General features: G+C 41.0%; 1 protein-coding gene across 14 annotated transcripts in view; it reads right to left on the reverse strand.

Annotated features, from left to right (window-relative positions):
• The window catches only part of phldb1b (pleckstrin homology-like domain, family B, member 1b), a 127,439-nt gene that overhangs the window by 37,309 nt on the left and 66,257 nt on the right, over positions 1-23,873 (reverse strand). For 13 of the 14 annotated variants that reach the window (XM_075474128.1, XM_075474123.1, XM_075474122.1 and 10 more), the window contains one exon: positions 14,798-16,299. In XM_075474128.1, the coding sequence (XP_075330243.1) occupies positions 14,798-16,299 (1,502 nt within the window). Of the gene's footprint in view, positions 1-14,797; positions 16,300-20,991; positions 21,190-23,873 lie in introns of those variants that run through there. The other variant, XM_075474134.1, reaches the window with a different exon arrangement.

Here is a 23,873-nt window from a genome sequence, read left to right on the forward strand (position 1 = left end):
AAAAAGCAATTAGGTTTTAAGTAAAAACAGAAACCCCAAGACTGAAGAAATTTGGTGTTGCTCCATTGTTTGTTTTGGTTGTGAACAAGCCAGCTGAGGGGGATGGAATTAAGTTTTCAGTCCTTGCCATTCGATGAACCTGGCTTTCTTCTTCCTCATGCTTTTTTTATTGCTCGTTTGGGGCAATATTGCAATACTGCCCCAAACGAGCAGCTGTTGGAACTGTGACGTTGTCTGGGCAGTTTGATCCGCTTTCAAAAGTGCAGTGTGAAAGTGAACCAAACCAAATGAAGGTGAGAAATTTTTCGGCATTCCCTGCACAATCCCACAGAGCCCCCGGATCTTCCTGGTGTAAAAGCGCTCTTAGTCAGTATGAACTTCTCACTCTACTCTTTACTTTCCTTATTTTTATCTTCCCAGCATCAACCATCTCCTCCTCTCTTAAGCCTGGTTTATAGTCGGTAACGCAAGCCGCAACGCAAGACGCAAGCCGAAACGCAAGCCCTTGCGCGGTTGCAAGCCCCCCCTTGCGTGCTTGCGTGTGTCACCTCAATTTTCTAAACTTTACGCAAGACGCAAGCGCAAGCCACTGGCTGTGGTCGAAACCGCCTACTACTTGATCGATCAGACAGTATGCAGAGCGTTTACACACAGTGCACTTCACTCCTGCCCGAGCCGAAATCAGCCGGCCTGAAAAGCTGATTTCCCTTAAGCTATAGGCTAAACTCTGTAAATATATAACTTTAGCAACATTTGAAACATTTTCAGGCGAGAAAGTAGTCGTTTAGACCCCCAAGGTGTTGAAAATCTGACAAAATACCGGCTATTTACAAGAAGAAGAAGAAGCATGAATCTATGGAAGAGAGACTTGCCAAACAGCTCCTGGCGGTGAATTTCCTTTCATCGTAGTAGGCTTGTCATTGAAAAAACCCGCTACTCCACCTACTGTCCTGGCGGTGAATCGCCACGCAGCACATGCAACCGCCGACAAAGCAAAATGAAGTATAAACGTCTCGAGCCATTAACATACGCGCAAGACGCAAGCGCAAGGGCAGTTAAAAGAAGTATAACTCAGCCTTCACTCTCAGGAGAGAGAGGAATAAAGGCTGAGTTATACTTCTTAGCTTAAGGGAAATCAGCTTTTCAGGCCGGCTGATTTCGGCTCGGGCAGGAGTGAAGTGCACTGTGTGTAAACGCTCTGCATACTGTCAGATCGATCAAGTAGTAGGCGGTTTCGACCACAGCCAGTGGCTTGCGCTTGCGTCTTGCGTAAAGTTTAGAAAATTGAGGTGACACACGCAAGCACGCAAGGGGGGGCTTGCAACCGCGCAAGGGCTTGCGTTGCGGCTTGCGTCTTGCGTTACCGACTATAAACCAGGCTTGAGCGTCTCTCAAGTCCTTTAAGGCTTCTCCCTTCTCCACCTCACAAGCCCCTGCCCCCCCCCCCCCCCATTTGATGAGAGCTGTTACTTTGCGAGTGCACAGCCATATTTCTTCATCGCCATGCTCATCTGTGTCACAGACGTAAACAGAAACTCACAGAAGGAGTATTTCCAGAGCAAACTGAAAAAAAGTTCAACAAAGCTCTACATATAACTGCAGGCGGTGGGAAACATTCACGTTCACCACCTCCTTAATAGTCTGCAAAATAAACCCCACTGATGATCAAACTCGGATCCTCGGAGGGTTCACCATAATAAGGTCCCAGCGGAGGAACAAGCATACAATACTAACAAAGCGACACCTCTGTTTTCTTTTCTGCCACAGCTTCCTTTCTCCACTCTCTCTGTCCCTGTGGAACGCACAGGATGGAGGCCACACAGGATGGAGAACGGCGACGAGGCTCTCCGGTAGCCACCAACCTCTCAAGATAAGTTGGTGGTCCTCTACTTTGGTGTCACCAGTTTGAAACCCCCATGGGGGTCGGGTGGCATTTAATCCACTGAGGCCTCTTCTTTGACTCAGATCCAAGCCCTGGAGGTATCTTTCAAAGCGAAGACCAGGCTCTAGATATCATGTCAAACACTTCAAGCATAAAGAGTACAACATCAAAGACTAGATACAGTGATGAAAGTCGAGATGGGAGTCGCACTTTTACGTCCTCTTAAGACTGTTGGGAATAATAAGTAGGCTTATGGGTTGATTATTGTTAAAGGATAAAGACTGACTGCAAGATGTGCAGCCAGTTACATCAGCTTTAAATTAAACAGTCTGCTGTGCACAAGAAATTATGAGATTAAACATCAGCAACCGGGCAAAAACTGTAAGTCAACAGTAGCTGCTTGGCAGAGAAATGAAACACTGCACTGAATGTCCATGTGAGATTGTTTAGCCAAAGGAGATTTAATGAAGCTGCGAGCCAAAGTAAACAGCAGTACCGTGCAGACTGTTTCCCGGCTGTCAAAGTGGAAGACGCACACAGCTGCCTGGAGAACAAGAGCCAGAATAAAGAGCTCTGTGTATCAGCTCCTGATGAGCACATACAATAATTAATTTCATGGTTCTATACTTGTCTCTCCAACATCAACTCCTAATCATCCAGTTTTTTCTATTAAGTGATATCAGGAGAAAGAAAGAGGATGTTTATCCATGCTGGAAGCTTCATGGTGTTGAGCAAAATGCTAACATCAGGAAGAATGTTTGCATGCTACTATTGAACTAAAATGCTTAGCCTGTTCTTAGCACTTTAATTTAGCATGCTTGCATAATAATATCTGATGACATAACAGCACTCTTTGTCAGAAAATTAAGTTAGGTCATTCCACAAGGATACATTTTGGGCTATTATCGTTTTAATCAATACTGATGATTTATGAAATGTTATTAACCCACAATTTAAAGAAACTGAACTGATTTCATAGAAAATCTTTAGAAAACGGTGCACTGCTCCTGCCCCAACTTTTCTGAAGCACTCCGTGTACCTCAAAGTCAAAGTAAGCATACATGCAGAACATTTCAAATAATCGTTTTCAATTTGTTGTTTTTCAATTAAACAATTTGCAATTAAATTAAATACTGATACTAAGGTAAAGGTATGCACAGTTAGTCTGAAGGCAGCTTCAGGACCAACCATCAGAAGGTAAGAACCATCATCTGGTTCAATCCAAAAGACCAGCTTCTATGCCGCAGAGTTAGAACAGCAGATCGAACAGTGTTTGTAATCATTTGCCTTTTTAAACATTTAAACTCCATTGACATTAATGCATTTAACCTTGCTTTAAAGTTTACGCTGACCGTCTTTGCAAGCAGTAGCCTTAAATATGATCTGACATTCTTTTGTAATAAATCAACAATTAATTGTATTCTAAGCACGACTTCAAGTATTGAAATTGAAATTAATCACGCGAGATGTAATATTCACACCCCCGATGGAGACATGGCCCATCTTTTACAGACACTCTGAGGTAAATTTGCACACTGCCTAGAGTCATGTGAACATCTGGCATTTTGTGAATGAAACAATTGTCATGCACCTCTTAAGTTTAAATTGAAAACCAGCTGGGTTTTTTTTGTTTTTTTTATGTCTATTCATTTCTTTGCGTGTTGCATTGTTTATTTCAACCTCCAGAACTGACTTTGAATTTGAAAAAGTACATACTGGACACAAAAGGTTTTGTTAACCCATGTCGTTTTACCCAAGCAAAATGGGCACCTACTACAGGCTATGTGATTATGTCTCCTGCCACAATGTGTATACAAGTAACACATTTCTAAAGCTTAAGTCATAACAGCTCAAGTACAAAAGTAGTCTGAGTGCATGAAAGCTCTGCTGTTTAATGACCGAACCACATAGAATCAAATGCAGGCAACAGGCCTCAGAGCTGGATCACCCGTACCACAAGCCCAACACAGACACAGCAGACAGTCTATTTAAACGCAGTCATTGACAGACAGAGCTTTGTTAATATTAGCCACGGCATCAGTTACCTTCATGAGAGATGCCACGTTGTTGAGAAAGACTGGTTTCTCTTTAGCCAGAGCCCGCTCCCTGCCCTGAGCTCGTCTCTGTGCCGGGACGGTCCTGCTGCCACAAAGCACGTGATACTGGTCCATTTCACAGGATTTGTCCTGTACAGTTGTACAGTTAGAAAGGAGTTGAGGATGCTGCTTCTTCCAGCATCTCTGTCAGAGAGCCCTATCTAAGTGGCTCCTGTACCCTAAAGGGATTTCAGAACTGGCTGGGCTACTTTGAAATGGATGCAGGACAGCCAAACCCTCACTTATGCACCCACCTCAGCCCCCCCCCCCTCCAAACTTTACCCAGGTCTTGTGAGAAGTGATTATAGATCAGAACATGCAGGGACTTCCTCCAGTGGGAGGTGGTCTGCGGGTTGGTTCTAAGAAAAGCTGAGGAACTAACTTTATATTCCCAGCAGAACTTTATACTCTATGAGCTAGCTGCTCCAGGCTTAAATAGGCTGATAACTTCAAGCTAAAGTTATCGTGACTGACTGGTTTCAGCTGCTAATCCAATACATTACTAGCTGTAGATAACAGGAACAAAACAAGCTTTGAAGTAGCAAAGTTTGCAGGATATATTCTCTCAAAGTTTATGTAATTACTTATCTTACTGGCTGTTTAATAATGAAACAAATATGTGTAAGGCTACCCTTTGAAGTTCTTTGTGGTGGATAAAAACAATTAAGTTTTATGACATCAGTGCTTTTAGGGTGTAAGCGTTGGGAGGGAGACCACTGACAGTCTCTGGTTACTGTTCCAACACTTCAGTTGGAGGTTTAAATTCAATGATAAACTAATTGGAAGAACCCCGTTTAGCTTGGTTAGTTACACAGCAGTGCACAAAGGCCTAATTTACCTAATTTAAACAATTTTTGTTTTCTCAATAATTAGATTTTGATATATTTTTCATTTTGACAGGCAATTTGGCCTGACTGCTGTTTGAAAAAGGGCTGAGGAATAATGGAAAACCAAGTCATTTTGACATTTGTGTGAATTTCATTCCACAAATCCTTGCAGATTAATATTTTCTGTTAGTAGACAATGGTTGGTTTCTGTGGGAAAGCAACACTGTCATGTTGAGGCAAACAAGAGCACATATATGCCTCAGGGCCCCCGGGACAATCAGTTCCAGCTCTGCTCATTACTCCTGACTGTTGTCACATGGAAGCTCTTTTCACAGTAAAAAGGTGTATAGCACATTATTGTTATTTCTAATTTCTATTCACTCTACCTGAACAATTGATAGTGTTTTGTATATTTGTAAAGTTAGATTTTCATATTCTGCCCATATTTTTTCACAGTAGTTTTAGTCCCATAAGTCTTATTTTTCCAAAAATAACATTATTCTGAGCAGCATGGTACAGAGACAATGGGTGGATTTGCAAAGTGTGAATGAACAGTAGAATAACCCCCTCTAGTGGTGCTGCAACAAAAAAAAAATTATTGAAAATTGAATAATTGAAAACAGCAAAGTGCACAGCTGCAGTCTCCTCTGTTGCATCCTAATCTGGCTCCACAGAGGACGACCACACGTGGCATATTTGTTGGAACCGTCTCAAGGCTGGATTACTGCAGCTTTCCTTTGGCAGCATGAGAAGCAGATTTATTGCTGTTCCAGATCAGGTGCCACTGACGCTTCTGTCTTATGTGTCAAGGCACGTCTCTCTTTTTCCCCATTTACTGGTCTCGTTTGGTTTTCAAGCAAAAGTTAAATGAATTAAAAAAATTTTTACAGTGCTCTGCCTGTAAACAGTAAACTGTGGATTTCAACACCAATGTGCAGACGATACTATAGTTTAAATATTCATTGCTTAGTCCTTTTCTCTGTGCAATAAATTCAATTTCCTACAGCGTAAATAAAAGCTCTACCCACTGGCCAGTGGGTCAGAGCAGTGGAATTGCAGGATATATTTGGCAGCTTAGGTGGGCAGGTTGGATGTAACAGAGCTGGATATATATAGTTATGTTCTGATAGATGTGGCTACACATACGTGGTGTTCCGTTTGCAAAGGTATATTTGGTCCGCTAATCTTGGAGGACAGTCGCAATACAGGAAAAGTTTAAAAAAACATTTGTGGCATCCTGCTCAGCTGGTAAATAATGGCTTACATGCTAAGAAAATACATGGATGAGAGGAAAAGAAAGAAGGAAGAGGACAGGGCAGTAAATGTCAAAAACAGAGCTCTGACACTCAGACTGACCTGAGACCAGAGACAGTTGTACATCTGAGAGAGAGCTATATGAAAGGCAACAATGAATGCATGACCATAACCTGGCATGAACCATTAGAAAATTGCAACAACAGATTTCCCTCTCTGTGCGACTCCTACCGGGGACACCCCCCACACCCTCAACACACCCACAGCTCCTCACAAAGATGTAATAAATCACTGTGCAAAGTCAGCCCGGCTCAAAATAGCAAACTACAAAGTGCTCTCTTAGTTTCTTTGTCATTTGCTATTTTGGGACGAGAGACGAGCTTCAACGCTTTTCACAGCAGCTGCATCGTGCTCAACTCACTTCATGTCCCATCAACAGGCACACAGCAGACTGACGAAACAATGGGGTACTCTCAGGTGGCGTCACAGGAAAGATGAGGTCATCTATGGTGGACAAAGGAAGGACGTGTGCGGAGGCCACAGACTAATCATGCTGAGACTCAGTTCATATTCAAAGTGTGTTTGCCAGCAGCTTTTCAGTCAGACAGCCATGTGGAAGGAGCAGTGCCAGGCTGGACAGCTTGGATCCGACAGGCACAGCACAGCCGTCTGCCCGGCAGCCTGATCACTGCGCTTTCACCTCCTGGTTATAATCGTCCTTTAGGTCAAATAAATGCTGTTTAAGAGCTTTTCCTTGTTGTTTATCCCTGGCATCCTTGAACTGAGGTTTATGGAAGAGCAGAGCTCTCAGTCCTCTTCAGTAGGAAAAATTTGGCAATATGGTATTAGCATCACGAACCTTGCTCAGTCCAGACATGACCACAAACCCCTCGAAGTCACATAACGACACTAAGGATTTGTAAGAAACTGCATTCTTTCTCAAAGACCCATTCCAGCAGTTATTAATCCCCCAAAACTCACCTCTGCTCCTCAAAATGATGCATTTAATGTTTTTGCCATAAAAAAAAAAAACTCTATCAAACATCTTTTACTTTCGACAATTTTAGAAATGAACCACTGGCTGGTTTGCCAGCTCAAAGCAGAACCCTCCAACGACACTAGGGGTGGGATTTTGATTTCTGATTCTTAGACGCATCGCTATTTGAACGTGGACGATTCTGAATCCATTCGCAAACGTCCAAATTTCGATTATTTGATAAAGTAATACAGACGGTTCTAAAATGCAGAACTAAGAAGCGCGGGTGACCTCCGGGACACTATGGGGAGCGCACGGAGGAAAACAAACATGGCTGACCGCAGCTACCCACCTCGCCCTGAGACCTGAACAGCTCCTTCTAATTGAAAAGCAGACGTGTGGTTTGCATGCAATACCATTAGTTTAATCAAATATAATGGAAATTAATTCAACTCTTGTTTCTTATTACAAATGCACTGTTTTTCAAAATTTCAAAGTTATGAATGTTTATTCAGTGAGACAAAAAGAAATGTTGTGGAAAAATCGCATCAATAAACATAAATTCAAGACCCATCAATAATCGTTTTAGAATCGAATTTTAGATTCCCACCCCTAAACGAGAGCATTGACGGATAATTTTTTTTAAACGTAAAAAATGCACCGCTAATGAGGTCAAAAACTGGATCTTTTGCAGAAAGGATTTTTTTTTTTTTTTTTTATATATTTAAATCAATTAAATTGAAACAGCTGAACATCAGATACCCTGATTTCCTGGATCTTACATTTCCCACAATGCAGTGGGAGAAGAATTGTTCATTGGATTTTCACTGCTTGTTGCATGCTGCTTTCATTACACAAGTTTTATAGTTCTGGCAAACGTTTCAAGTCTCAGATCACAGCAAGGTTCACCTCCCCGTCCGGTAAATTAACTTTGAATGACTGATGATTTTTTATGCCTGCACTGTAAACCAAGCCAGTACTCTTCTCGTCACCATCAACCACATGTTCCTTGCCCACTGAAACTCTTAAAGAGACAGAAAACATTATATTTGGCACCATAGCCCAGAGGTAATGCCATTCACACTATGTTGAACTCAAAAATGAGGCATCATTATAATCAAAAAATATGGCAAAAATAAAACAATTTTAAGGGCTATGAGCTATATATTGATTTCCTAGGTAATGAAAGCAGATATCCTGAAATCCCTCTGTATTTTTTTTCATCTTGTGTGTAAACAAAATGAAAAAAGAATTTTGCACCTGGCTTTATCATATGTTAAGATCTATCTCCCGGAAATATATGCAAATGTGAGCATATTTAATGAGATAATGCATCATTTGCAGTAATAATTAAAATTACAAATTTAAAAAAAAGAAATTTCATAAGTAAATCAACTGAGGAAGTTTCATGGTGATATCTATTATTTTAAAATGTTACCCTATTCACCTGTAGTGTCTCTAATTGTTTCTGAATACAGTATATGCCAAGCTCTGCACAGTAACCTTGGATAACAGTTTTCAGACCTTCAAACAGGAAAGCAGTGCACACTTGATACCACTCAGCTGAAGGGCCCTCTGTGCTCATGATAACAAGGGTGCACTAAGCAACACAACTTAACTGAAGGACCATCGAGAGACTTTCAGCCTCAGAGAGAGCTTTGTCTTCTGTACCTTCGGAGGACTTTTGGATATGTAAATGTAATCTCTTTATATATAGAACTGAAGAACTTCATACTGTGTTTCATGATCTTTAGATTTAGTGCCTGCCTGAACATTAAGCTATTCATGTTGTATGGTTTTAGTAACCGGTTAACGAATCTACGGTCCAACAATGTAAATATGGTTTAATAGCAAGTCAGCCTAACAAGATGTTCCTGGAAATATCTGGATACAGACGTGTTTGCAACTACTTGTCATGCTCTTTGTTATAGCTAACACCAATGAAAACTGTTCAGCACAAACAGTTGTTAAACCATGCAACAAATATTTGTAAAACTATGAAGGAACGAGGTTTAAGCAGCACCAGGAGGCTCAAAACCAACCCGTTATCAGCTTAATGAATCTGTGTATTTGTGGATGAGTGGAGCTTCATTCTCCAGCAGCCTCCCGCTGCCTCTGAGCTGTGTACTCCTGTTGATTTCACAATACGACTCTTTCCTACTAAAACTTCTGAGACTCAGATTTTTTGGTAATCAGTTGTGTGAGTATCAGGCTGTGTGGAGGGCTTTAAACGCACATGCTCATGGGCAAGAAAAATCTGTCAAGACAGTAAGTGAGTCAACTGTGACTAATTACAGGCCCTGCAGCTCCACGCCCTGCCTCCTCACAGAGCTGCGAGTTTCTGCATTCAAGAAGTACGCGAACATAACAGCCTGTTGAGGAATCTGGCTGTTGAGTCTCAGAGATCCTGGTAGTCCACTGAAAGACTCGTTTACTTCACTTGATTATGTTTGTGACCTCTAGTGCCATTTTTCCCGCTCAGTGTAAAGCTCATGTTGATCAAAGTTGATAATGTTTTGGCCAGTCTGATGGAAACATGTTCACACCATTGTAAGCATTTTTAGAACAAATCTGAAAACAGAAAGGCTCTAAATGTTTTTTTCCAAAAGTTTTTTTTAGGGTTTGACTTGCAGTGAAATTTGGAAATACTTACATGTTAAATGAGATAAAGATGCATAGACTGGATGTTGGTCCAGTTAGATGATACAGTCAAGCTGCAACCGTGGATTGGCCGAGTTGCCTACATAACGATGCCAACCGTTTCACTGCCATGTCTCTATGAGAATGTTCTAAAACATTATCTGGCACACAGCATGTCCTCTCAGTCTATCCAGCTGAATTGTTCTCACTCTGTCTCGTGCTTTGTAAAAGCCCTTCTCTGTAATTACAAGGAGGGCAGACAAACGCCCTCTAATGCAGGCACAAACAGATCCAAATACTTCACCAAGAGGAGCTTGTCTCCACAGTTTCATTCAACCTAGGAGACAAGTTCCAGATGTTTACTGCTGCTCCCTCACCCTCCTTCTATTCAGTTTAGGAAACAACAAACAATGCGGTTACTATGGACTCACGTGGGCAACCAGAGACTGCATGTCATCAACACTTCAGACAAACTGGACTGTATATATATATATATATATATATATATATATATACATACATACATACCTACCTACCTACTAGGGCTGGGCGAGTTAACTAGTTATTATCGCATTAACTCGTTAATTATTTAACGGCGATAACTATTTTATCGCGCATTAACGCATGTTTTATTAATGTTTTATTGTTTTTATTTAAAAAAATATATATATTTTATTTTTTTAGGGGCAGAAAGAGGGGGAACGACACGCAGCACAGGGCTGTCCGATGTGGGACTCGAACCTGGGCCAGCTGCAGCGAGGACTATAGCCTCTTGTACATGGGGCGCCTGCTCAACCCACTACGCCAAAAACCACCCCTGTTTTATTATATTATTGTAAAAGTTTGTTGCTCACAGGCTTTTATTTTGTAAAAGTAAAAGCCTGTGTAAGAAAGAGAAAGTAATTAGTAAAGAAAGTAATCAGCGGATCCATCAAACATGGAGAAGGGTATGGAACTTTTACACGGCCATTTTCATTTTAAACTTCTTCCAGACGGCGGAGTCGACAGAACCAAAGTCATCTGTAAACACTGCCAAGTTGAATTGTCTTCTCAGCGTAGTAGTTCCAGTCTAATATATCACTTAAAGGCAAAACACACAACTGATAGCAGCAAGTCATTCAAGGAAACAGACAGTGGAGCGAGGCTTCTACATAAAAACTACAGAAAGATGCTGATGTTAAAAGTGTGTTTGCACAACAAATATTATGGCACTTTCATTCATATGGCAGCACATTTCAAATAAAACTAAATGCTAATACAATAATTTAACTATACACTAATTTTGAATTCATTTTTGGATTTTGCGTACAAATGCAATTAATCGTGATTAATCAGGGAAATCATGCGATTAATTAGATTAAACATTTTAATCGTTGCCCAGCCCTAATACACACCTATATATACTATGGCATGACATTGAATATATATACATATATAGAGAGAGAGAGATCAGGGATGAGCATTTTAAGTGATTTTTGAGGTCGACTAATGAAGCCCATTAAAGTCGATTAGTCATGACATCATCGTTACATCATCATCAAACTAACATTAATCACCAAAGCAGTTATTTGATGCTGTCGTTTGCTGTCACACAAGCGTTTAGCTACAACAAAACAAATCATTTTTCGTTATCTTTCCATCTGGTCTTTTTGCACAGCATTTTTGTGACTGTTAAGTGAGTCCTCATCGCACTGGTAGAACTATGGTAAACTAGCTTAATCACACATAATGTGCATTTGTCGTTATTGCCTCGTTAAGGGAAATACTGCTATGCTTTGCTTCATTTTGTTGCCGACATCTGCCCTGACCTGATATACAGGTACACACACACACACACACACACACACACACACACAAATGGTTTGATTTTTTTTTTTTTTTTTAACATTAAAAAAAAAAAAAAAAAACAGTTTCCCAAAACCTAAACAATTTATTTATTTATTTGTTTGTTTGTTTGTTTGTTTGTTTGTTCTTCCGTGTGAGTGTGTTTGCTCATGATCATATATGTTGGTCCTATGTAGCTCAAATAGGTCTTAACAGGTCTAGCATTGTCCTACATTGTTGCTCAACACTTTTGGTGTCTTTTTCGGCCTCTTCGGCATGGCAACAAATTCATGTGAATGGACTTTGCATACACAGGGATCAGACAGTGATTTGTTTTCACAACAGTGGTGTTACATTCCACAACTTAAGGGTGAGCCCATCACTCCCAAGAGTTACTTTAATTCTAAAACCAACGCTTTGCAAGCTTTGTTCTGTATATGGAACCAAAACAACTTTAGTCTTAATGTTCTAAAGACTGCAGGTAATGTATTCAGTATTGATTCACTTTGAGCTTGTTCCCTCATATGATCCGATAATTGCTTAGTCTATAAAATGTTAGAAAATGGTAAAAAATGTCACAGTTTTTCCAAGTCCAAGGTTAAAACATGTTGTATCATCTTTCAGTTCAACCCAACAATCCAAAAAAATAGTTATTCAGACAGAATAAAAGCAGGTCCTGAATCTATAAATGCGAGTAATAAAATTATCATTTCGTTTATTATCGTTTCAGGTATTTAAGGAAAGACACGGCAGGCAAAAACAGGGATTTTTCATGCAGTGGTCAATTTTGAGATTTTGGGCCAGTCTACTCCTTCAATATGTGTTCTTTCAACCTGCTATAAAGAAAACGTTGAAAAACATAAATTAAAATGTTTGTTTTATTACATTTTGTTTACTCGCAGCAGTACGTTTCGCCCGAATTTACCAAGAAGTTAGCATTCTAACGCGCCATGCCGAGCTTCGTCTATTTATTGAAGTCAGTCATGACCTGTATCGTTGTAAAGCTCTGAGTCTCCTGCACAATGATACGTCACCCAAATAATGGCACTTCCTTTCTATCAGTAACCAATTGTGAATGTCTCAAGGTGGATTTATAGCTAATGACAAAATCTCATTGGCTATTGCTCGTTTCTGCTAACGTGATTCGCTGAGATGCATCACGTGGTGGACTCTGAAAACTTCCGTGTTTAGCTTTCGTGGAATCTCGGGAAATGCCCCATGACACTAGCCTGGGAATTCCCATGCTGCTTTGCGCTCGATTTCATTCTCACTGCAAAGTCAGCCTGGAAACCACCGCCCTTATTTTTGCTAGAGTTTGGGAACCAATCACAGAACGACGGGTGGAGCAAGACGATGACGACGTCTATGGCTACACCGAAGCTTGTAGAGCGTTAATCCAACATGACAGCGGACACAACGTTACCGTTCAATGCAGCCTTAGAAAGTGTTTCGGAGTAGATTCACCCTAGGGTCATTTGAACCGTGATATCCAGCCAAGTAGCCCACCCGAAGTTTTTCCGATATTGGCTGAACATCAGCTGAGTTACTGAGTTATCCCGAATAGCTTAGTACAAGCGCTGACGGACCCTGGCAGCATCTCCAAAATTACCACACTAAAATCACATGTCATGACACCAAACTTCTACAGTAGCACAAATATGGTCTGTACTCACCAAACGATGCATTTGGAAGTTTGTACATAGTCCAGGAGTTTATTATTATCATCAACACAAGCCTGATAGCTTTTCTGCTGCTAAAGCTTCGTTGACGTCACTTCTGGGAGCTGGGAGCTTCAAAGTAAGATGAGGGTTGATCTACTACTGTAGACAACAAAGCAAGGCTGCTCAATTTCTCCATTATTAAAATAAATTCACAACTCTACAACATAAAAATTCATGTAGAATATAGCATATAGGCCTACTTTGTTGTCAATTTGAGTAGCTTAGAGCGCAAGTTTACTTTTATTTTCCATTTTTTTCTTCTTCCTCGTCGAATTTCTGTCGTCATCTGGTATAAGTGATACAATTGGCTATGAATCGCGCACAAAGCAGCATGGGAAGAACCTGACGTCATTTGATAGACATTCGTAGCGCCCAATAAACGGCTCTCGGCATTCGTAAACCACGCCTCAAATATGAGAAAATGCACACCTAGTTCCCAGACCACCATATCATCGAGATTGTGGACGCGTCAGCCAGGCTACCATGACACCACAACTTTCAAAGAAAAGAAAGCAACAATGGCGCTTTGCAAGATGCACTAAAAGAAAATCTATTAGATTATCTGATGAACCATCGGGAAGCAGCTCATCTGACCGTAAACTGTCGCTAGGAAACCGAGGGGAGCTAATGACAGTGCCACCGACTGTGCGACACAGCAGTGGCTGATCATACATGTCGCACGTTTCAATGAATTGATACACAATCTTGTATTGTATTGACCTTGTATTCTATATTATTATTCTATATCAATAATATTCTATCATTCTATATTATTATTATTAAGGGCCTGAGCATTTAATCTGTTTTTGAGCAATTATTTCCAATACAAATGTATTAAATTCCCCAAATCAGTTTTTTGTATTTTTCCAGTATAAATATCTCTATGTAGCACCTACTCACACCAAACTTTCCAGTTATACACTTAGCAGTATTCTGAAGATAATTACAGAGGGATTTGTTAATAAATCATTCCTGGCCTGATTTATGTGACATTATAATATAAAAAATATGGCAAAAATAAAACAATTTTAAGGCTATGGGCTATATTTTGATTTCCTAGGTAATGAAAGCGGATATCCTGAAATCCCTCTGGTTTTTTTTTTTCATCTTGTTTGTAAACAAAATGGAAAAAAGAATTTTGCACCTTGCTTTATCATATGTTCGATCTAGCTACTGGAAATATATGCAAATGTGCGCAAATTTAATGAGATAATGCCTAATTTGCATAATTTAAATTACAAATTTCAAAAACTTATAATACTTTTTTTTTTCATACTTGTGTAAGTAAACAACTGAGGAAGTTTCATGGTGATATCTATCCATTTCAAAATGTTACCCTATTCACCTGTAGTGTCTCGCCATAACTGTTTCTGAATATAGCCTATACCAAGCTCAGCACAGTAACCTTGGATAAGTTGTAAATAATAAAATAGGACACAAACCCTGTAACATATTAATTTAATCTAGTTTGGTATCTAAGTTGAAATGGTAATAGATAAAATAATCAATAATAGATTATTGATTTGCACAAACACTGAATAACGACTGTTTCTTGGTGGTGTGTGGTACTGACTCACCAGTCTCTCCATCTCCTGCTCTCGGAGCCTCTCCTCTCTCTGTCGTCTGTGGTACTCGAGCAGTTCATCTTCATTGTCGCTGATCTCTGTAATGCTGTTTTTTCTCTCTCGCATTCCAGGGTGGGGTCTCCCTGAAGACATTTTCCTGTGTGTCCTGGGGCTGGCAACAGGAGAGGAGCCAGGCAGGGAGCCCAGACTGTAAGCAGGTGACAAACAATTCCCAACGCTTGCCTTCCGTACGCCTGCACTACTGCTGCCCTCCATCATCATAGAGGTAGGAGATGGACTGCGGGCTCTTATCCCTCTGTTGCACGAAACTTCCTCTGATGAAGATCCAGCTTTGCGACGAAACCTGGGACTTTCTGGGACAAGTTTGCCTAAACTCGAAGGGCTGTCTGGAGTCCTCAACATGGGGATGGTCCCTGGAAGAGCCCCTGGGAGAACTGGGACACCTCTCCGAGCCAAGGAGGGACTTAGAGGTGGCAGCTCTCTCATACTACTGCTCCCTCCACTGCCTCCATTCAACTCCATATTCCTCCTCGCCATACGAGGACTTTCAGGGGGCTGCAGTGAACGTGGATACTGTTGGAGTGGAGATCCTTGGATTATGTGGACGATGGGGTCCAGGGGAGGCTGGAAAGCTCTGGTGGTTTGGGAAAGTTGCCTGGAGGGGCTGGACGAAAGGGATTGATCGGTTAAAATGTTTTGCTCTCTAAAGGGGCTGGCTGGCCTTTCCTGCAGCACCATGGTAGTCTTGGTTCTGGGGCTGGAGGGTGACGGGGGTGAACAGATTGGAAATTTGGGAGCGAGTCTGGGACTGCTGGGCACGATGTTTCTACTACTGAGAGATTCAGTAGAGGACAGAAGGGAGGTCTGCCAATGGCTCTCAGACCTGTCTTGGCCAAGTCCTCTGCAGTTAGGCTTGGTGCTCGGAGGAGCCTCTGTTAAGGCCTTCCGCTGCAGTCTGGGGCTTTCCTGACCCTTCTGGGCCACCCCAGAGCTACTGAAATTAGGCAGTATAGTCCGTGGCTGAGGTACAGGTGGAGGCTGGGTGGCAAAGTTGTAGCTAGAGGAGCGTATAGGCACTGGTGGCAGAGAAGAACTCTGGTCCTGGGGTCCTCCACTAGGAGATGGGCTGGTAAAACTTCCACTGCTGGCAGCTGAGGGGGAGGAAAGAGGGGAGAAAGGAGGGGATGTATTCTCATAGCTGGACCCCACAGACATGGCACCTGGACTGGTGGGAGGGGACAACAGATACCTTCCCCCTCCATTGACCATGGGTGACAAGGGTGAGTGCGGGATGGATTTGCCTCCAGGAGGATTTTTTGCCTCGGAAGAAGAAGGCTGTGGGTCATCCATGACTAAGGAATCCATTATCTCCTGGAGGTCCTTCTCGATGGAGCTGACAATTGCACTGTGCTCAGACTGGACACTCTCGCCAGGAGCTGGGGATGCTTGGGCTGGACTGGCCTGATGATTCCCATTGACCAAACTTTCAGTGTCTGATGGGGGAGAAGACAGAAAGCAAATGTCATCAGATACAGCTACAAAATTAAATGCATGTGAAGTCTAGAAGTCTACATTATTAATCATTATTCATGTGTCTTTCAACCTACAGAAGTTGACATAATCACCAACGCTAACTAAAAAACATGCTCAGTTTCCTTTATCACTGGACTGACGGGTGTACTGCAATGCTAGACAAATGCTTTAGCAAGGCATGTTGAACCTAAAGGAAGGTAGTAAAAGAGACAAAATAGGCTGTGCAGAAGTGCAAGCACTCATCACAGAACTTACCACTCTAATAAACGACTTTGACATTACTTAGTTAATTCTACAACACCAATTTGATGTGTGTAAACGCACATCAATTCAGAGCTGAGCTTCCTCTGTCTGCGATGTGTGAGTTTCCAAGGAGGAACAGCAGCAAGTTCATAAAGTCTCCTTGTTTTGTTTTTATATTTATACTGTATATGAAATCTGTTTAACTTACAATCGAATCAAAGAAGCCTTTCAGTTCAACTAAAACAAAGCGCAGGATGTACATCACATTGCCATGGAAATCATACAGATGGTGATGTAAAATGGGCTACATATGCTTTTCTATTTTGTCCCAATTTGTTGACAATTACAATCTAAGCTACAGATATTGGATCGAACTCAGATTAGTAAATTAGTCTACAAGCAAGAACATTAACTCAATAATATCTACTTCACTATAGTCAGAGACTGAGGTGATTTCCATGTTTATAATAGGACAGTGTCAGAGTTAAATGCACTTGTTGAGAATCAAGAGAAGAGTTTCATAGCTTTGTGCAGCCAGACAATAACAGAAGGCTGATATTAACTGACTATTTTGCACAACAAAGAATTTGATTCAAGTATTTCGCACTTGCCTTGATTGCAATTATATTGTTGCTTTTTTTTATACACTCCAGGTGTTAAGATTCTAGGGGTTGGCTGACTGAGAGCCTCAGAACAAGCTGCTCGGAAAGGGACAGCCAAGCTCAGATGGTTTGACTTGGGGACCCCGTCTTGCGGGGGCAGCCCTCGCACTCTGCCTGGTAACAGGCCAACGCTTGCCATGGTGTACAAAGCAAACAACAAGAGGCTCAACCGCCAGCAGAAAATTGTGCAACTAATGAGACCCAAGCTTATGCCCTGGGTAGAGCGATGGCCACCCACCTTTCACTGTTCTCCCCTTCTCTCAACCTCAAGTGCTTTAGACATGGACTGCACAACGCTTTAAGTATATTTCTGCTTTAAATCTAGAGAGCACTGCACTGTCCCACACTTCCACTCTTGTTCACAATGCATGGAGCTGGGGGGAAAAGCCACGAACAGCTCCAAACTGGGTCTATTCCCAAGTTGTGTCCACTATTCCCTTGAGAAAACACACTGTGTGTGTAGCACACTGTCCAAAATGCATGCAGGAAAGCAGGTTGTTATTTGGGGAGCTGGGCAGACTTTGTTCCTTCCTTTGGCAGACAGACCTATGTAGCTGTAATGGTGCTGGCTGCATTTCATGTAAAAAAACAAAACAAAACAAAATAACCCTGATCAAAATAAGGCTGCAACTGTCGAATATTTTGGTAATCGAGTATTCTATTGAATATTCCATGAATTAATCGTACAAAACCTAGTTTTCCTTAATTAAAGCCCAATTATAAATATAAATGATTAAATAAATGATCCCACACCTTCGACATCTTCTGTCTCTTCAATTCAATTCAATTCATTTTTATTTATATAGCGCCAAATACAACAAATGTCATCTCAAGGCACTTAGATAGTAAGTCCAATTCAAGCCAATTGGAATTCAATTAATTAATAATAATCATAATTCATAAAATAATCCAATTCGTTCATATAGAGCCAATTCAAAAACAATTTCCTAGCTAAGAAAACCAACAGATTGCACTGAAAACTTTTTGTTTTTCGGTCCAATCTCCCGGCCTGAGCGTGCCTGAGGCGACTGTGGAGAGAAACGACTCCCTTTTAACAGGAAGAAACCTCTGGCAGAACCAGACTCAGGAAGGGTGGCCATCCGCCTCGACCAGCTGGGGTTTGAGAAGACAGAAATGGGGGGAGGGGGGGAGGGCCGCAGCAGCGGCGGCACTGTAACACCATTCAAAGGATATCTGTTGGAACAGGGAAACACGAGTTAATGACCACAATAATATCACATATACATAAAGAGAGTAAAGTGAGGAAAGGTGTGATAGATGAGGCCCCCCAGCAGTCTAGGCCTATAGCAGCTTAACTATGGGATGTTTCAGGATTACCTGAGCCATCCCTATTCAAGGTAAACACAAGAAACTTGTGCTAACGAAAAAATAAATAATAAAATAAAGGACCAGACTCAGTGAGTAATTCCCTATACTCCCTATATAGATCTGCTCCTCACACCACAACAACCATCTTTTTACAGCCACAAGCTACCTCAGCCTCTCACCAACTGCACACCAGTCACAGCGGGGTGGGGATGCAAACCCTGGTTCGGGTAGGGGGAGAAATCCTCTTCCTCTTATTACTTTCCCTTTGCTGCGTTTGCTCATTTTCGCTGTTTTCAGTCCCGGCGTCTGCCACTCTGTGCATCAACACTATCCACACACGTTACCAAAAGCCTTCTTCCTCTTTGCAGGGAACGCATAGCATGTAACGCAGGCCTCTTCAGATGGCCCCGAACCAACTTCCATGTGGCCCAGCATATCGTTCTGACAGAATAAATTAATAAATATATAAAAATTTGAAGCCTTCAGATATTTCTACATTAATGGAATAAATTCCTAAAGTGGCACGGACTATGAATGCAACACTGGGTTACCTAGCAACATTAAACCCATAACGCAGCACGGTGTTGTGTTTTGAAGTTGTACAAATAGAATTAGCGTTCGGCAAGCACGTCTTTTTCCACCCCAAAATGGAAAATTGACATCGAAAACGGTAGATTTAACCCCGCCTGGACGGACAAATATATATATGTATATAAATAAATATATATACAGAGTATGATATATTGGGATTTTTTTAAAGACTGCATTCTGTGTATAGGGTCTTATGCAAATCTGCTGGATCACCTGTCTTTTTTCTTGAAGGAGAGATAGACAAGAAAATGGGCTGTAAAGCAAGCAATACAGCAAAATGGCATTCCGATTACGATCTCCACTGTTAGTGAACTAACACTAACATAAAAATGTAGTTTGTGTTTCTCTACATGAAGCATATTAATAGTCAGGGATCCCTTCAACTCACAATGAATGCACAGTGTCAGACAACTGAGAAACTGGAATGCATAAGTCTCACACCTGTGAGAATTTCACAAATTCCCCCATTCTCAGCCTCATCACTGTTACTTCAGACACATTCAACAGCAACATCAAATTAATTAAATTTCCACTGTGGAGGACAGGTTAGCAAGGGGGGGGGGGGTCATGGTGATTAAACAGGGCCTGTGAAACTGGACAGGTATCAGGAGAAAATGTGCCAATATAACCCAATTATCATGTGGCCCAAAAGCAACATAGGACAAGTTGATAATCTAATCATAAGCATCTCTCTCCCTGATGTCAGCGTAACAGATTTCTACAACAGAAACACATGTCCATGTGGCCCCAAGGCAGGGATCGCTGCAGAACTCAATGTTAAATTAAATCCGTTTAAGTGGAATATGGGAGTAGAAGCGAAATCGGTTGGTGCAAACACTGACAAGCAAAAAACAAACGGCAGAGTAATAAAGATGATGACATCAGAAATCAAGAACATGACTGAGATGGAGTATATGTTAGAGGAGACACCATAATAAGGAGACAGGAGAGAACACTTTGTCTCTTTCAAGAGACTATACATGTCCCATTAGCAAAATTACCATGAAATATAGAAGCTTCACAAATAATGCATTAGTTGAGCTTGCTCAGCTGAGCTCGGAGCAGCTTTGCTTGCTGTCCTCTCTTATCACCGCCACACAACCAAAACGGTGCCTGCTTTCATGACAGCTTACCACATTTAAATCTCAACGTACTTTAATGCAAATTAAACAGCTATCTGCCAGCTATTGTAATACATTTTACTGACCGAGGCCCGTGTAAATGTCACGTCGACTTAACACACCGACGTGATTCTTATGTGCAGCGTCCAACACAAAGGGGGTGGGCTGACAGAAAAAAAAAGCAACCGTTTGCTCAGGGAAAGCCCGTGCAATGATGTCATGGCACCCGGACCATTGCTGCGGATACGCAATGCCAAACTCCCCTTAAATATTTGCCCATTTAATGTTAGCATAGTTGCCGCTACAACAGTGTCTCGTAATACAATAGCTATATGGCGTGTTCTCTTATTCGAGAACATCTGCAATTCCGCCATAAAGTGCTCGCTGAAATAAACACACGTTTTGGTTTATTTGTCATTCAATGTATCTCCATTCATGACAGTACACTATCATATGTTAGACCTTATTAAATAAATGGTGTCTCTACCTAAACAGACCAAACTGTCTGATTGGCTAGAAGCCGAACATACAAACAAATTCATGTGAACCGAGCCGGGAATGTAAATGTTTCCTATGATTATGTACTCTCAAAAAAACAAGTTCACAAACGGTAGATTGGCCGATTTGTTAATGGAGTTTGGCGTGTGACATTTTCGTATGACTTGTGTCGCCCAAAGCTGTGGCATTTAGCAATACAGTTACTCACATGAAAGGAACAAAATTGCGACCCGGTTTCAGTGCGGTTCACCGGCTACATGACACACACATGAGGCCCACATCCTTCGGACACCGGTAACAGACCGGGTGTGACGGAGCACAGCCGCGCCAGGCTCCGAACACACTGAGGAAGATGTTGAGACTCAACACCGATGGAATATTTCGGCAGCGGTTGGAGCAGCGTTGCTGACGGCTGTACAGCTGCTGACAAGTTCAACCAAATAAGACGAGAGACTTCCGTTCAAGACCTTCACATTAAAAGCATATAACTTCGTTTTAAGTCTATTTTGAGATACGTTATGTTTTAAAGGTGTCATTGTAAATAATATGTGAACATCAATTTGATAGATATTAGTAGTGACAGTGGAACACGATTACGCAATACGATTACAGTTACTTGTTTCCTGATATGTTATACAGTTACAGTACTATAAGTAGAACTATACAGTACTACTAGTGGCAGACTATGGCTCACTCAGTTTTATTTTTGGAGGTATAGTTGTTTTACTTCCGGTAAGATGGCAAAATTACCGCTCTTCCAGTCCGGTGTGATGTAAGCCACTGTGAGATAAGCGGCACTGTTTTATCAAATCAAATCAAATCAAATTTATTTACATAGCACATTTCATGTACAAACAATTCAAAGTGCTTTACACAGTGGAAGAAGCATTAAAATGCATAAAAGAATATAAAGAGAAACAAATAAAATAATTTAAATGAATTTAAAAACAAGCAACAGTCTAGATACGTTAAAATAAGTTTTAAAGACTTTTATGGAAGATTGTTGTGACCGGTTATCTAAATTAAGCTTTTGACCGGAGAGAAAACGTCAACGAATAATTGTGTGTTCAACTAACTGAAAGGTTGTAGAGACATTTAACTGTCATGAGAGGAAAGGTAAACTCATGAACAAGGCATACATTGACCGGTCAACCAAACTGTTATCATCCAGAGGCAATTACATAACGTGTTGCTTTTTATTCCTTTGATTACCAAAGTGCCACACTGAGGAGAGAAAAAACTCAAATAATTATTATATGAACCAATAAGAATTCTGGAAAGGTGAAATGAAACTGAATTATCCAGATTTTCTTCCAGAATGAAAACAAGAGTCTGATTTTGGAAACCTAAATTAAGGGGAGTGAACTAAGTACTTTTTTTTAATGGCAAAACAGTCCACAATGTTTGAATAATTCTCTCTGATTTTATTGGTGAGCATTTGTTTTTCATAGAAATAATAAGTTAAACATTGACACGAAACTGCTCACTCACCTTCAACTCGGTCTTAAGAGCTACTAGTGACAGGTACAACAGTAAAACAGTCAAATCACAAGTGATTAAAGGAACATTATTAAAAAACGAAGCCAACACACATAGGGCAAATGGCTTGAGACTGGAGAGGAAATTGGGGAAGGGAAAGTGCAGTTATGGCAGACAAACTCAAGCTAAAGGATTATAAATAGTCTTTGAAAAAAGATACTGTAACCCCAGCTGTGGGCCACTTTACGTGAGCAGCTCAGGACCACAAAGCCGTCCGCTGGTCAGGCAGAGAGACACTAAAAGCATGTAATAAGTGAGAAGATGGTTGCTGAAATACTACTGGCTGGTCTTCGACTGTGTCAGTAATCCAAGCTCAGCTCACCAAAATTGAACTACAGAATCTGAGTGCCATCGAAACACGGCATCACTGCAGAGAACAAGCTCAGGTAACTAGATACTGCCGAAATGCATGACAAAAATAATGATTGGGAGAGTTGAAGGATGTGTATAGGATTCCATCTTTGTCGAAGCACTGGTGACTCCTGCCTGAACGGTCCCATAATCCCATCCGTTAAAGTGGAAGTTCGTTTTTTTTTTAGTAGACGCGTTTAGAAAGCACCCATAAGCCCTCCGATAGCCCCGCATAACAACAACACGGCAGCTCTGAACTAACAGTGCAATAGTACGCATTCATTCATTCATTCATCTTAAAGTATTGGTGAAATAAATACAGATAATGCCTTTTTAGAGACTGTATTGTCTCTGCCCTGTTCTCTCCCGTTATATGGATATACGTAAATCTCGATTATCTATCTAAATCTAAATAATAATAATATAATCTAAATATCTTCCAACGGACGCCGACTTTCACCAAACTGTTATCGGTGAATTAGATGAATGTATTTTATGCCAGAAATAAGGTTCAGGGTTTAAAAAAAAAAACTAACTTCCCCTTTAACTTTAAGGTGTAAGAATGTTGAAGCAGTATCCAAAACCTCCTGTTGTTACTGTACATATTTACACCCACATGGGGTAAGGTCTGAACTCTTCTCTTCAGCACTTTCTTTCAATCAGTGCCCAATTCTGAGAGTAGCTGCACATTGAATAAGAGACTCTATTTAACCTTTAAATAATATCACATCTCTCAAACTGTTCATGAGAGAGGACCATGCTTATTCATTTCTCCCTCCAATGGACAAAACGTTACAGAGGCCAGTTCTTAAATGACCAGCCCTCCGACTGCTTCTCAAAGTAAATAAAATAGAGCACGTGGCCCACCTGTTTTACAAGCATTTTATGATGTGATTTGATGACTCCAACACACAAACTGACCACAATCATTTTTATCATCACAATTCACTCCTGATGCGCATTGCATATTGAAAGATTATAGCTAAGTTTGGACATGAAAAGTGAGGAACAAGCTATTCTTGGGTCGAGATGAGTTTTGCTTCCATAATAGCCCCGGTCCTAGAGTTCAGACATAGATAACAAGAGCTAATTTCAAGTCTTTGCTTTCTGATATGACTGATATGCTCTGTTTATCATGGGAGTGTTATAAGCAGTCCTCATCTGAATGCAACGCAGGAATGTATAATTGGTATATTTCAA

This window comes from Odontesthes bonariensis, chromosome 9 (genome assembly GCF_027942865.1).
Source record: "Odontesthes bonariensis isolate fOdoBon6 chromosome 9, fOdoBon6.hap1, whole genome shotgun sequence".
NCBI classification, from domain to species: domain Eukaryota; kingdom Metazoa; phylum Chordata; class Actinopteri; order Atheriniformes; family Atherinopsidae; genus Odontesthes; species Odontesthes bonariensis.